This window comes from Spermophilus citellus, assembly GCF_964194105.1.
Source record: "Spermophilus citellus genome assembly, chromosome: 2".
Taxonomy (NCBI): Eukaryota; Metazoa; Chordata; class Mammalia; order Rodentia; family Sciuridae; genus Spermophilus; species Spermophilus citellus.
Window position 1 is genome coordinate 240,677,342 of NC_138183.1, and position 16,838 is coordinate 240,694,179.

Here is a 16,838-nt window from a genome sequence, read left to right on the forward strand (position 1 = left end):
AAGAAAGAAGCAAAGAAAAAAAAGGAAAAAAGAAACTTGAATAAAAAATTCTAGAGAAGATTGAATTGACAATTATTTAGAGAAGGCATACAAATTACCAAGTGTGTGAAAAAAATATATTCAACTTTTCTTTTCATTAGGGGTAAGCAAATTAAAATTACTTTGCTTCATGTTCCTTAAATGATGCACTTTATTTTATCTACAGTCATTTTCCTGTCGACTTCTAGATTTCTTTTTCTCATCTCCATCTGGAATCCTTTCTTCTCCCCACCACTCCACTGTATCTCTTTCTATTCATTCCTTAGATCTGAAACTCATCATCTCCATTCCAAGGAATCATTTCTTCACAGAAGTCTGGATTTAGACATTTGCTTTTAAATAGAATAGCTAACCATTTGACTTCTTGGCATGCTACAGTTCAATGTGAATAACTTGTAAGTTAAGTTAATTACTGTTTCTAATTTCCAATACAAAATATAGCTCATTTGCATAGAGATTATTTTGCCATGAAAATCAAGGCAAAAGGCTCACACTGAAAACTCAATAACTCTTAGAATAATTATCAATGCATAAATCTATGCAAAACGAATGACACTTTAGTACACTGAAACACAGACTGAAAAGTTTTCCAAATCTAAAGAGTATAATATTTAAGTTGAAGGCACATAATGAAGTATAGGATATTTAATTATCTAGAAACTATTGGCAGGTGAAAATTCAATAAAATTAATATTATAATAAGATATTAGTGATGACTTCACATGATATGTGTTTTGAAGAACATATGATTATAAATTTCTGTATAGTATGTATTTGTAGGATGTTTATTAAAAGAAAATTTTATTTTTCAGTTTTTTTATGCTCACTTTCACATCTTTGTTCCGTAGGCTATAAATCAGAGGATTCAGCATGGGAGTCACAAGGGTGTAGAACAGTGAGTTCATTTTGTCTTCATCTAGGGAGTAGGCAGAACTTGGTTGAAAATTCGTGAAAAGCATAGTGCCCTGGAAAATTACAACTACAGTTAAGTGGGAGGCACAGGTAGAGAAAGCTTTGAGCCTCCCTTCAGCAGAGCGGATCTTTAAGACTGATGAGATGATGTAGCCATAAGAGACAAGGACTCCACAAATGGTACTCAGTTCAATGAATCCAAAAATGGTGAATATCACTAACTCATTGACTTGTGTGTCAGAGCAAGACAGTAACAGGAGAGGCTGGACATCACAGAAGAAGTGATTAATCTCCTTAGACCCACAGAAACATAAGCGGAAGGTTAATGTTGTGTGTATCAAAGCATCTGCCAGGCCTATAAAGTAAACCCCAGCCATGAGTAGTGAACACACCTTAGTGGACATGTCTACTGCATAGTGCAGGGGGTTGCTGATGGCCTTATACCTATCAAAGGCCATCACTGCCAGAAGCACACACTCAGAATCTTCAAAGGTACAGTAGGTCAAGAATTGCAGAGCACAGCCCAGGAAAGAAATTGATTTGTTCTTGGAGAATATGTCAACCAGCATCTTGGGTCCTACTGCTGTGGAATAGCAGAGGTCACAGAAAGAGAGGTGGCTGAGGAAAAAGTACATTGGTGTGTGAAGCTGGGGGTCCACTCTAATTAAAATGATCATTCCAAGATTTGCAAGGAGAATAATGAGATAAACAACTAGAAATGCAGGGAATAGGATCACTTTCATCTGAGGGTTATTGGTGATTCCCAAAAGAGAAAAATAACTTAATGTTGAACAATTTCCACTGTCCATTCTTCTTCGTTCTTGTAATAATCTTTTATAAAAGTCAATAAGGGAATGATAAATTAGGGATTGCTTTTTATGCATACATGAAAATGTTATTATAAGGCATAACCTAATTTATTTTCGAACATTGTGTTCCTTGCCCTCAGAAAATAGCCTACACAAACACAAGTGTCACTGATAGGAAGCATTAACATATTAAAAAAAAACTTTAAAAGGGCTAACAGAAGAACTTGATTATCTTTGCTTCCAAATTTATATATAATTTCTGAGTCTTTGACTTTAGACTTAGCATAATGACTGGCAGTTGGCATACACTGGCATTTGCAATGTGTTGCTTCTATTAATATTTGAATAAAAGTAGAAGAAACTATGTACCACATTCCTTGAAGAATGATTTTGTAAATGAGAGGACTTCTAAAATATGAACAAGTGAAAGTTCTATAGCCCTTATTCAAATAACAAATGAAGTCAGTCAAACTCACACAGGTCTATCAGGAAAATCATCATTGGTCATTACGCTGAGGGTACTTACTTGAGAATGAAAGTATGAAACTAGTCACTTACACATCTTTCAAGACATGATTCCTCATTGAAAAATCAAGTCATATTTTTCTATTACTCTTAAGCATATCCACTCAGAGACTTACCCAAGGTGAGAAAGTCTGTCTGTACTTTTCTCTGATGCCTGAATGATAAGTGGATTACATTTTATTTTCACATAGTGACTGTAGGGAGTTAAATCTCCTAAGCCACTGCCATCACTTCTTTGTTTTATTCAAACATGATCAATTAGATTAATTACTACTTGCTATAACAGCTTATTACAAATACTCTTGTGTGAGTATTTTCTCCTGAGAATACCGAAACAAATTCAGCAAAGACTGAACTTTTAATTCTTTTCCCTTGTCACAAAATTACTGTGTCAGAAATGGACAAGGACTTATTTAACAGTCTCTTTCATGGCTCTCATAACCATAATGGCTGTTGGTAAAACCAGACATGTACTGAAACTGAAATGCATTCCCTACTTGGTGGCTTCTGGGTCCCTTTCATTGTCCGCTTGCTTCTTCATTTCTCAGACCACCTCCTGAACTACAGTTTAGACATATGGAGTCCACAGGCTCCTTCTTTCATTAATCATTGTCTGATTCCTCCTCATGTCCACACCAACTGCCCTCATTCCAATGCATGGTCTCCACTGCACACTGGTCCTTTCTCATGTTTGTATATCTCATTCCATTAGCACAGTCATTAGCACAGATATTTGCATGAGTAATGAATCAGTACATGTATGTTGTAAACATTTTAATGTTAGTCTCTAGATATTCAACAACCAGCAATGAGTATGTTTCAAGGTTTATTTCTGCTAACTTAGTTCACAGATACAATAATACTCTTTTTTAAATAATGCATGGTGGTATGATGTTTTCATAAAAAAAACACCAAGATTTATTATTTTTTCAAAATAAGTTTTGCATACTATTATTTAGTATACGTACTGACAGTATATTTTTTTGTGCACACTAATCTATCCTGTACAGCCACCAATTAATGTTCTCCCTCTTTCAATCTGTTTAACATCCTTGTCTTTAACTTCATTTGACTACTTCATATGTACAGGCTGCATGTAAGGCTATTCTCATTATTGTCAAATATTCCTTTATACAAATATACTATTTTTTTAAACACTGCATTCTTGGTAGGAATTGAATTGTTTTCTGTTTTACTATAACCATAAATGTTATTGTGAATATTCTCATGCATTTCTTTGGGTAGAGACATACATTTATTTATTTTTTTGTACAGAAATCAGAGGTATAAATGTGTGTTTATGTCTGTACAGAAAGATTTTACTCTCTCTCTCTCTCTCTCTCTCTCTCTCTCTCTCTCTCTCTCTCTGTGTCTCTCTCTTCCCATTAGACAGAGGAGTAGTGATGATGCCAAGTAGATAGTGTGAATTTCAGAAGGTCAAACACTTTGAAACATTGTCAGATTAACTGACTTCTTACTCAAATTCAGAATTTCATAGGCATGTAATATTAGTGGATATACAATTTTATTGGTGCTTTTGGTGGCTGGGGTAAGCATCCTCCAAGACCCATGTGCAAAGACTTGGTCTTCAGTCCATGGTGCTATTGGGAAGTACTGGATCCTTTAAGAGCTGGGGCCTACTTCCAGTAATATAAGAAGAGCAATTTATTGGGACATTGGAACCCTAGCTCTTCTTTTTTCTTGACTTTATGGCTTCTTATCTGCCATAAGGTGAGCAGATTCCTTTGACCCTCATTCCCACCACAAAATGTTGCTTCTCCACAGGCCCTAAACAAAGGGGCCAATTGACCATGGAATAAAAAAACCCAAACCATGAGCTAAAGTAAAATCTTCCCCATAATGTTAATTACCTCTGCTGTGTAATTACCATAACAAAAAGCTGAGTAAGCCAGCCATTTTCTGAAAATAAAGAATATCACATAATGAAATAGTTTTGCAATTATCAAGAAAAATTAAAACTTCAGTATAGAAATTTCTAGATCCTGTCTTTAGAGTTTCAGAGGAATAAGTAAAAATGAAGGGGAATTTGGTTTTCCATGAGTAAATTCCTTTTCTTGGGAATTCTCAAGAAACCTGGGATTAAAAAGACTCTATTTGGCACATTTCTCATTGTTGATTTCCTTTATCTTACTGCAAACCAAGTAATGGTAATTTTATTGGACTGGATTCTCAATTTCACACATTACTATGTTTTCTCAGTCACCTGTCCTCTCCTGATCTCAGACACTATACAACAATTGGAGCCAGGATACTGGTAGGCTAGATTGTCAAGGACTTGTCAACCCCCTTATTTTGATGTGCTCTGCAGTTCTTGATCTTTCTGTAAAACAATAAAGTGACTAATTTTTTTTCAATTTTTTTTTAAACACCACATGGGATTACATGGACTAGAATCATAATTCATAGTGACAGAATGTGGTATGTGGAAAGAACATTATAAATAATCTAGATTATCTTTCTTTTTGTAAAAGAAGATTGAAATAGATTATGTACTAGATTATGCCATATCTTTTGCATTCTTATATTTAACAGTTACTGCATTAAGGGTGAGCACAGAAAAAAATTATACCATTAACCCTGTCAACCCAATAACCAATACTGTACTTATTTCAACAATATTTGCCATCAGTCATTGATTGACATGAAAGAAGGATGTGCTTAAGAGAGATCAAGAAAAGAAGGGAAGAATGAGAACTGGACTAGACAGACTGTAATAGATCCATGCCTTTGATACCGTGTTCCACAGATAGTTAGAATCCCAAGTTTGAAAGTATTGGGCATTATTAACTTATGTAAATATGTGATTTCATGACTTCATGAACCATAACTCTACAGCATGTACAACCAGAAGAATGAGAAATTATACTCCTCTTTGTGTGATGTGTCAAAATGCATTCTACTCTCATGAGTAACTAATTAAAACAAATTAAAAAGAATAAAATGGATAAAAATGAGCCAATGTGAACCATCTGCTCAAACTTCTGTTTTGGTTATGAATTCAATAATAATAGTTTCACATAATACATGTTGAAACTCATCAATTTCAGGGAGGTGAATTTCAATATCAAACCAGTTTATGATACTTTTGGTCATCCTTTCATAAGTCTTTAATTTCTCTTATTTCACAGTCACTGTATCTAATGATAGGAGCCGATATGAAGCTTGAATTGATCTTTAAAGATGACAATTAAAGTGAATGTCTGAGAAAGAGATGGGTTAGTTGGATAGAAAAATTTTACCATCAGGTTACTGGCAAGCCACATTCATCCCTTTTGCCTAAATTTCAGAATATTTCAAATAATGTTTTCACCATCTTATTGTTCAACTTGAGCTGGTATAACCAAATACCATAGAACTGTTGTCCTGTAAACTACAAAAATTTATTTTTTAGAGTTCTAGAGAATAGAAGTCTGCTGAGAGCCATAGCGAAGTAGGAATGACGCATGGCAATTTCCTTGTCAGCCTACCCCATGTTGCTTAGAGGGAGGACTCTCCATTGTGGAAATGGGCTTGCCTTGGACCCAGGTCATTTGCAGTGACATTGCATGAATGTTTGAGAAAGGTGACCCTGCTCAAGGACCAGGGCGGATCTGGGTTTAGGGCAGTTCCAGGTTTAAGGTGGATCCTGCTGGGAATAGGGTGTATCCTACTGCCTCAGGCACCTGCTCCTTGAGTTCCCTTTGAGTTCTCGTGGGATTCAGAGAGTATTTTGGGATGCAGAGCCCGGTGGAGGTGTAGGATTTTCCCAGAACGTGCGTGTAGAGTGCCGGTGAGAGTTCAGGAATAAAGAGGTGCTGTTGGAATCTACGAGTTTTTGTGGTGGCTCAGTTATTTTGTGCCCAGCCAGACTGCAGCAGAAGTCTAAGATAGAAGTCTAAGATTCAGTGTCTGGGGACACCCCTTTTCTGTTCAGATATAACTGTTTTCTGTGTCTTCGCATGGCAGAATGGCCCAGGGAGATCTCCAGGCTTGTTTGATGAAGGCTCTACTCCCATTGTAGAGTACCCTGCACTCATGAATTTATCACCCCGGAGGGTGATAGTACCATCATTTGGGGATGTAGGGTCACAATGCATAGGTGAAATAAAAACAAAATACAATAACCATGTACAGAATGCACTATTTCAAAACATTAGGAGATAAATCACAAATTGTTATAGAGATGGAAACACATAGGCTTTTTTAATAAAGCAAGAATCATTCATAGATATTTTCCCTCATGATATCTTCTCCTGACTTGTGATTGTACTTACTATTCAGGCAGGCAGACTCTCATTAGTAAGATATTGCACAATTTTGCAGTGTCTAACAATTCTACAGATGATTGCTACTGAATGAGTAAGGTTTCTTGCATGGTGGTTGTTGCAGGCTGTGACCTCTCTTCTGTCTGAGCTTTTGTCTTCCATTACAACCACTGTTGAGCTGAAAAGTTTGGTTCATAAGACAGACAATATTCCCAGTCCACACTTTCCTGCTACTAAGAATTCCATTTCTTTCCATCTCACTCAGGTCACTAGACACTTGCTTTCACTTGTTACTTCTATCATTTTCCCTCCTAGCCTGACAAATCCATAGGTTAACATCTCCAAACCAGAATTCTGTTCTTTCAACTTGGAGGCCAGAAGGAATGTGGAACAATGTACATCTGTTTGTAGCTGTAATTTCTCCTCCATCCATTTTGTTCTTGCCTCTGTAATCAGTTTTGCATCAGTAATGAAATGTACAGACTTCAACAATGGCCATTCAATAATGGCAGCAAATTACAGCCCTTCCTTACCACATTAGTTTAGACAAATTTCTGTCAACAACGACAGAGTATCATCCCTGCTGCTCTCCAAACATAGAGTGTTCCTGTACTACTATGGCAGCCTTCCTGGATCAGACATTTAATTCTCCCACTCCACATATACATAAGTGGATGCTCAGGATTTCCCCTATGGAAGGTTCCTTCTCTTTCATCAGTTTTTTAAGCTCCGTGCTAGCTCATTCATTATTTCATAAAAATGAAATCTGGTGTGTAAGAACCAGCCATAAATGGTGGAAGGTGCAGAAAGATTGATGAAAGAGGCAGTTAAACATAAAATTGCACAGAGTCCAATCCAATTCATTAGGTACTTAAAGACAGAGCATGTCTTGGGTGGCAGAAGTCACTCTCCATGGTAGGACAAAAAGGTTCATATGCTAAACTAGACAAATGTGATCTACTGCCAACCAGAGTGTAGCTGGGCTTCCTCAAAAAAAAAATCAAAAATTACTATTAATATATTAAACATAAGTTAAGGAAAATCCAAGACTTCAGTGATTATCACTGAATGTTCTGCTGAATATCTCAATCATTTTTTATTGTTAAAATGCATGCCAGGGTTATCTGATGAACAAGTCAGCAGTTCCAAGCAAGATGCCTATACTCATGTCAAGTTGATACATACAACTGAGAGAATAACCATGTCAACTAAGAAGAGGCCCAGCTCAATCCTGATACTTAACACTGGGAAAAAGAAGGAATATATCATCAGACAGAAATAACAACTTAGTATCCCCCCAAAAATATCTATTCTTCCTTCTTTCTAGCCTTTCTTTCTTCTTTCCTTTCTTTCAGTTTTTCTTTTTTTAATTTTTTAATTTGTTTTAATTGGGCTCTCATTATGTTGTCAAGGTTAGTCTCAAACTGTTGGGCTCAAGAGACACACCCACCTCAGCATCCCAAGTAGATAGCGCATCAAGTACATACTTTTATATTGAGCTACCAGCATCTGTTCTTGATCAAAATTATAAGGTATACATGAAATTAAGAAATAATAATTTATTGTAAAAAAGTTAAAATGCTAGGAGCCACAAGCATATATACGATGTATGGCACCTTTGGTTGTAAAGTGACGCCAGCTAGCCACTGAGATGATTATGTTAAGATTTACATTCATATGCAAATTGGACTCCCGCTGTTCACCTTGGCCTGCTACCGGACTCATGTTACGGACTCATGTTACCAGACTCTTGGAGAGTTCCCATTGGTTGGGGAAGGATAGTAGGAGGAAATTCCGGGGGAGGTCCGGGGGACCCCGGGGTTCCGGTCGGCGCGCGGTTCCGGTCGGACACCCTCGTGGGAGGACCGGTTTTTGACTTGCTGGCGCTGAGAGTGTTAGCGGCTTTTTCAAAATAAAGTTTTGTTCCTGCTTGATTGGCTCGTGATTCTGTGCCCAGCCAAGACTGCGGCATTTGGCGGCCCGTACGGGGAACGCCTGAAGCTTAGAGGTGAGTAAATTGCTCGCCCCTGAGGGAAGGCGACAGGATGGATGACCTTCTCAGAAAACAATGTGTTCTTGTTTTGATTTATTTTGTTTTCATTTCGAGCTCCCTAGCCCTAGAATTTTCTCAGGCGAACTGGAAAAAATGGTTGGCTCAAGGTTTGAAGTTATTCAGCCCTGAGAAAGAGAAAATTGATACAACCATTGTCTGCTCCGTCTTTGTTTCATTCTGCTTCGGCTTTGTTTTATCCTACCTTATTGGGTTAGGTTATAGTAGATTAGAATCCAATAAAAAACAAACCGAAAAACTGTTAAGTAAATTGTTAGAGGTCCAGACTATGGTAGAAAAAACGCTAGGTCAAGCAAAAGAGAAGGTCTCTCAAGCTAGTCAGACAGAGGAGAATTTAAAGAAAGCAAGCTTAGAGGACAAGCAGCCATCAGGTGGAGAATTACAACAGGAGGTTGCTACCAACTCCGTTCTATCACCAGAGGGCGTAACTCAGCCAACAGCTCCATCTACCGCTGAGCGGCCCTCAACTACCGTAGTTGATGGACGGAATTCTGAGGCAGGACCCCAAAGATTAGCATGCCCTGTACTTGAGCAGGCAGGAGGGCAACGAATTCACCGTGCTTTAGATTTCAAAACAATAAAGCAATTAAAGGAGGCTGTAACGACCTATGGGCCGCAAGCTCCCTTCACAATAAGCATGGTTGAATCTGTTACCAACTTGGACATGACACCAGCAGATTGGGCTAACATGTGTCGATCTGTGCTAAACGGAGGACAATATTTGTTATGGAAGGTTGCCAATGAGGAATTTTGCATGGAGACAGCTAGGCGAAATGCAGAAGCTGGGTACCCTCAAAGAAATATGGACATGCTTTTGGGGAAGGGACCTTATGAGGGTCAAAGACAACAAATTGAATATGACCCTGGTGTGTACGCACAAATTGCTGTAGATGCAGTTAGGGCATGGAAAACTTTACAGGGGCATGGAGACTTACAAGGTCAATTATCTAAGGTAATACAAGGAACTAATGAACCTTATGCTGAATTTGTAGATAGACTTATTCAGTCAGCCTCTAGGATATTTGGAAATACAGAACAGGTAATGCCATTTATAAAACAACTGGCTTATGACCAAGCAAATCGTTGCTGCAGAGAGGTCATTAGACCATGGAGACATGAGGATTTAAACACATATATTAAATTATGTAGAGACATTAATGAACAGGGGCAAGTCTTAGCAGCAGTACAACAGGCTTTAGATGCCAGGCCAAGAACATGCTATAATTGTAATCAAACAGGACATTTTAAAAGGAGTTGCCCCATAAGAGGAGGGTTTAACAAAGCTGGATATCAAAGGAATAGAATACCAGGTATTTGCCCACGATGCCGTAGAGGGAGACATTGGGCTAATGAATGCCGTTCTCAAACCACCATAGAGGGTATTCCGTTATCAAAAAACGGACAAGGACCAAGTGTTTACCCACGATATCGTGGAGAAAGGTATCAAGCTCCATTGCCAAAAAACGGACTAGAGGGCCCAATGCCCCGGGGCCCCAAACCACAAATATATGGGGCAATGGAGGAACCCAACAGCCCCATCAAGGTAGTGCCCAGGACGCATTATCCATTAAATCCCTCATCAGACAAACTAGAGGGAGCGCAGGGCTGGACATCTGCGCCTCTGCCAGAGCAGTACTAACCCCAGAGATGGGAATTCAAATCATTCCCACAGGAGTAAAAGGACCTCTTCCCAAAGGAACAGTAGGCTTATTATTGGGACGCAGTTCTTCTACACTAAAAGGACTTATGATAAGTCCTGGGGTAATTGATCCCGATTATGAAGGTGAAATAAAAATTATAGCTAGTTCTCCAAGAGGTATATCAGTAATTTCACCAGGAGATAGAATAGCACAGTTATTAATAATACCCAGCCTGCATGATAAATTTTCCAGTTGTAATGTAGAAAGAGGTTCCAAGGGATTAGGCTCCACAGGTGTAGATTGGGCTATTCTTACATCTGCGACAGTGATTAACCAAGGTTTTTTTTTTTTCAGTATCTATTTTATTATTGCATTTTTCCACATCATAAAGTTCTATTTTATTTTTGAGCTCATACAAACCTAGGTTAATGTTTTTCTGATCAGTTTTATTTTTTGACTGTGTTTTATTTTTTATTTATTTATTTATTTATTTATTTATTTATTTTTTTTTTTTTGACTGTGGAGTTTTTAAACATTGCAATGGAGATTTCACCTAAGTATAGTTACAAGGCCTTTATTTACTATTGTCTTATGTGTTGTATGTTGTGTGCACACTTCTGTTTTGTGTTGTATGTCTGTATGTGTGTATGTCCATATTTCTTATATGAGGAGCGCTCATGAAAAAATGGATCCGAATTTTTTCTTTATTCACGTGATTTATATGGTTTAATTTAAATTAGGTGAACAGCTGTTTATGATTGTTGTTAAAGATGGTTAACAGATCTGTTTGTTTACTTTCACCATTCCTTTTCATTATATTTAATAATTCTGTTCAGGATAATGTCTCTTTAGCATCATTGCCAGAATTTCCATCTCCATCCCAATTCCGGTGAAGACTGAGATAAAACCAAACTACAGCTTCTATGATAGCTATCACAGTAAACTGTATAAACTGATGCATCAATGAATATAACTCAACAAGTAATGCTCAATCAAGGACTTGATTTACTTTGGGAGGAAATGGACATATTGATAGACTCCTCCAATTTGAACTGCTTGCAGAACTTGCCTGGACTATATATCAGTTGCATACATTGTAAAATATCATCTGGTGCACCGAATTGTGGTACTGCTGGCATATCTTTGCTGATGGTGTCACCAGTGATGCAATTTCCTTGCCAGCTCACCCCATGTTTATTGTGGTAATACTGGCATATCTTTGCTGATGGTGTCACCAGTGACGCAATTTTTCCAAGGAGCCATCAATTGGCTTGGTGTCGTGGCATTTCTGTATCCTCCTCCCTTCTACTAGTGATGGTCTAAAATTTGGGGGCCAACAGAGGTGAGGCAAAGAACCTCACCCCCCCACTGGCACCAAGGCAAAATTTGGGGGCCAACAGAGGTGAGGCAAGAACCTCACCCCCCCACTGGTGCATAGGCCTATCCACAAGCATGGCTGAATGCTGGACCGGTAGTCAGCGACGGGTTGCTCTGATTACAGTGGATTCAACCTAAGACAGGAAGCTGACGCCTAAAGGTCAGTTCTCCCATGACGGGTAAGAACCATATGTTAAATTGGACAACCTACCAGGCACGGTCCCTAGCCACATTGCTTGTTGCTTAATTAAACAGAAGGGGGCAGATGCTAGGAGCCACAAGCATATATACGATGTATGGCACCTTTGGTTGTAAAGTGACGCCAGCTAGCCACTGAGATGATTATGTTAAGATTTACATTCATATGCAAATTGGACTCCCGCTGTTCACCTTGGCCTGCTACCGGACTCATGTTACGGACTCATGTTACCAGACTCTTGGAGAGTTCCCATTGGTTGGGGAAGGATAGTAGGAGGAAATTCCGGGGGAGGTCCGGGGGACCCCGGGGTTCCGGTCGGCGCGCGGTTCCGGTCGGACACCCTCGTGGGAGGACCGGTTTTTGACTTGCTGGCGCTGAGAGTGTTAGCGGCTTTTTCAAAATAAAGTTTTGTTCCTGCTTGATTGGCTCGTGATTCTGTGCCCAGCCAAGACTGCGGCATTAAAAGACCCAGATTTACATACAACATAGATATTAGAGCTATATGACAAACAATCTAAAATAGTCATGATTTCTATATGCATTAATGAAACAGGTGGGCAATGAAACATGTATGCAGGCGTATATAGTGAATTTCAAAAAAGTCATGAAAACTATAGCTAGAAATTAAACTTAGGGGCTGGGCATGTGGCTCAAGCGGTAGCGCGCTCGCCTGGCATGCGTGCGGCCCGGGTTCGATCCTCAGCACCACATACCAACAAAGATGTTGTGTCCGCCGAGAACTAAAAAATAAATATTAAAAATTCTCTCTCTCTCTCTCTCTCTCCTCTCTCACTCTCTCTTTAAAAAAAAAAAAAGAAATTAAACTTAAAAAATAAGAAAAAATATATTAAAGAAGAACAATAGTAGGTCCAACATAACTGAGCAGAATTTTAATGAAATTAAAGGCATATCAACATAGTATACCCCAAATGAAAAAGAGTAAACACCACACCTGAAGACAGTGCAGTAAGTAACACCAAGAAATCAAAATAAATATAATTAGAAATAATGGGGTTTTCCTTCAAGATAAAGAGGTCAGGGCAGAGGAAATATATGTAGGAATGCGGCTATTTTTTTTCTGAAATTATTCAAAAACAAAAAGGAATAAAAAAAACAAAAGTCTCCAAAATTAACAATAACAGGTCAGAGACAAGCAGAAAGAAAACACACACACACACACACACACACACACACACACACACACATACACACACACACATATTCTCATCCAGGAAAAGTTTTTAAAAAGTAAAATAGAAAATATTAAAAGAAAGAATCATGACACAGATAGTAGGGCTTGTCGTTCTTAAAGCTATTGATGTTTTACATGAGACAGTTTTTCTTGGGGGCCACTACTTCCTGTAAATTGAATTAGAGGATGCTGAGCTGCACCCCTAGCTTCTGAACACTAGATGCCAGTAGTAAGAAATGTAAGAACTGGAAAAAGGTAAAAAAAATATTAGATGAGTTTATGGTATATACAAAGAAGGTGTAAAAATTAGCCATGATATAATATTTCAGGTTATCACCTGCACATTTTATTTTGGCCTTCAGAATTTTAGTCAAGGTGATAATTTACCCTACTCTGAGTTGATGTAAACTTTCCTTTTTTAAAATGTGAAAAGTAAAATAGGTGCTTGAGTAGAGAAACAAACTGTCTCCATAGTTTTGTGTGCAATCTTCGGCAGATCAACTTTAGAAATATACTGTACAGGAGTTGAGAATATCTCAATATATTTATCTGAAACAGCTTTTGCATCATGTACACCTTGAAAACCCAAATGGACATACAGTGATACACAAAGACAAGTAGAACCGGTGCCTTGCTTTCCCTTATCATGGGTGAAGGGCAGCACACCTAGCAGCATTCACTTGGATGCCTTCCAGCATTGGACAGCCACTAGGGAGAATGCAGTCTCTACACCGGCTCTGGTCCTGTGCTTTCTTCATGTACATCTATGAAGTGCAAAACCAGATACCAGAATGGTAATACTTGTATCTCCTGACTTAGAATAGCTTCAGATACATGGTGTGATTGTCAATTAGAATTTTCTTATTAAGAGGTTCATTATCTTTCTACTGTTTGAAGGAAATTTTGTATGACTTAAAGCACTCCACCCACTGGAAAGTATGGGATTTGTATAATATTATGAGAAAGTGGATGTTTATAAGAAATATATCTGTGCCTTCAGAATGGAAGCATAAACTCTAGTCATATATTTGATATGCAGTTATACAATTCCACATAGAACTATGAATTCTGAAAGGAGACATGTTTGGTATTAAACAGTTACATCTTCATTTAAAGTAGTTTAATGAAATACTCAGCCAATTCCACAGAGATTAATTATATTTCATAGCTTACATCACATGACTTTTATGCCATTTGTATTTTTTTAAACCGTAGGCATTAATAACTGTTTTACTTAAGAGACCCATTTACCAGGGGGTTAAGTATAGTATAAATCTCTAACCTTGTACTATCCACTTACCATCCTCAGTATCAAGGAAGAAAAGCTGGTACTTCAAGTGTGCTAGTCAAAACTAGATTCTGGTTATTTGAAGAAGGAAATTAGAATATTTTCTGATAAAAGATAACTTAAATATGTCAACCTCATCTCTCTTATATTTATAGACTGTTTATGTGAACTGTTTCTCTGTGCATTAATTTATACAATGTGTTTGGCTTTTATTTTTGAGAGGCAGTTGATGGGAATTATTTCCTGTGTAGCATCAAGCATTAAAAGTATAAAAGATAGAATAGGGAATGGTAGACTTTGTCTTATCTCTGTCTGTGTCTCTCTATGTGTCTCTCCTTTTAATAGACCTAAACAATTTCTAAGAATAATAGTACTTCTAAACAAAACAATGACTTATATTTTCTTATTTTCTGGATTAAGACTTCAGATGCATATTGCCTAGTTATTTCCAGGTAAGTTCACATAGGTATTCATCTTTAGGAGTCATCAGCAATATTGAACCTTAATTAATGAAATAATTGTGAATTTTGAAAGTAAAGTTCCTATGATTTTTCAGGGTTCCTTTTATTGTTTATTCATTCTACATTTCTGTACTTAAATGACCTATCTTCCTGTAATTCATCAATTTTGTCATGTTTTTATATAGTAGCTGTAAATCACCTCACTTAAAAAAGTAATGTTATGACAAATCAAACCAAAAAATAGTGTATGTTACACAAGGTCATGGTGTCTGTGATTCTGCTTAGATGCAACTAACCAAGTATTACAGGGAACAGGGTTTAATTTATATGTAGTTTTTTTTTAAAGAGAGAGTGAGAGGAGAAAGAGAGAGAGAGAGAGAGAGAGAGAGAGAGAGAGAGAGAGAGAGAGAATTTTTAATATTTATTTTTTAGTTCTCGGCGGACACAACATCTTTGTTGGTATGTGGTGCTGAGGATCGAACCCCGGGCCGCACGCATGCCAGGCGAGCGCGCTACCGCTAGAGCCACATCCCCAGCCCCTCTATGTAGTTTTAAGATGAAACATAAAACATAAAATTTTAAGATAAAACATGGAGTGATATAACTTAATAGATCACCTGAACCTACTTTGGTAGAAAAAGGTGGAAATAAATATCAATTGCTCCTGATGAATAAATTAATTTAAATCAATAATATTCACTAAGATGCTTAACTTTTAAACTGCTTAGTAGTTATGTTTTGTTATCTTCATAAATATTCTGATATCAATGATATATATATAATTTTATGATGTTAATATAGACTTTTTTTTCCTTTTTATTCTCTCTCCAGAAAAAAATACAAAACAGAATATCTTCCCAACCTGACTCAGGGAGCAATGGTGGGGAAAAACTGCACCACCATGACAGAATTCATTCTCCTTGGATTATCAGATGTCCCAGAGCTGAGAGTCCTTCTCCCCCTGATGTTCCTTCTCATCTATGGAGTCACCGTGTTGGCCAACCTGGGCATGATTGCTCTGATTCAGCTGAGCTCTGGACTTGACACGCCCATGTACTTTTTCCTCAGCCACTTATCCTTTGTAGATTTTTGTTATTCCACAACAATCGTGCCAAAGATGTTGGCCAATATCTTCCGAAAGGACAAAGCCATCTCTTTCCTAGGGTGCTTCGTGCAACTCTACTTCTTTTGTACATTTGTGGTCACTGAGGTCTTCCTCTTGGCAGTTATGGCTTATGACCGCTTTTTGGCCATCTGCAACCCTCTCCTTTATATGGTTACCATGTCTCAGAAGCTTCGTATGGGCCTTGTTTCCAGTTGCTACCTCTGTGGAATGGTATGTTCTCTGATTCACTTGTGTTTAGCTCTTGAAATCCCATCCTATACATCAAATGTAGTTGATCATTTCTTTTGTGATCTACCACCTATCCTTTCTCTTGCTTGCTCTGATGTGTCTGTTAATGAACTCATGTTATTAATTGTGCCCACTGTGAATGAGATCATTACCATCACCATCATCCTCACCTCCTACCTGTTCATTCTCATTACCATCCTGAAGATGCGCTCTGCAGAAGGGAGGCACAAAGCCTTTTCCACCTGTGCCTCCCACCTCACAGCCTTAGTTGTCTTTCATGGAACAATCCTGTTCATTTATTGCCAGCCCAGTCTAGGCCACAGTCGGGATGCTGACAAAGTGGCTACAGTGTTCTACACTGTGGTGATCCCCATGCTGAATCCCCTGATCTACAGCCTGAGGAACAAGGATGTGAAAGAAGCTCTCAGAAAGGTAATGGGATCTGGGCTGGGGTTATAGCTCAGTGGTGGAGTGCTTGCCTAGCATGTGTGAGGCACTGGGTTTGATTCTCAGTACCACACATAAGTAAGCAAAAATGAAGTTCTATCAACAACTAAAAATAATATTTTTTTTAAATGTGAGGGGATTCAATTACTTTTGAAGAATCATTTTCTTATTTAGATTTCAGGGTTGCATAAGGAAACCTCAAGAGGAGTTATGTGTGAATGAATGTGGGGAAATGTCAAACAGGGAAATATTTTAGGCA

The 16,838-nt window shown here is 38.0% G+C and overlaps 2 protein-coding genes across 2 annotated transcripts in view; one reads left to right on the forward strand and one right to left on the reverse strand.

Moving 5' to 3' along the window:
• Window positions 1-16,591, forward strand: part of LOC308641842 (uncharacterized protein) — a gene marked incomplete at both ends in the record, with an annotated part of 49,303 nt that extends 32,712 nt beyond the window's left edge. The window contains 4 exon segments of the mRNA XM_081280428.1: window positions 888-934; window positions 6,252-6,365; window positions 14,738-14,769; window positions 15,610-16,591. Coding sequence (XP_081136554.1) covers window positions 888-934; window positions 6,252-6,365; window positions 14,738-14,769; window positions 15,610-16,591 — 1,175 coding nt within the window.
• LOC308639027 (olfactory receptor 5W2-like) lies at window positions 828-1,760 on the reverse strand (the record flags this gene model as incomplete). Its single annotated transcript, XM_081276987.1, has 1 exon — window positions 828-1,760. One exon carries the CDS (start codon window positions 1,758-1,760, stop codon window positions 828-830), a length of 933 nt encoding a protein of 310 aa, XP_081133113.1.
• Window positions 16,592-16,838: the final 247 nt, after the last annotated feature.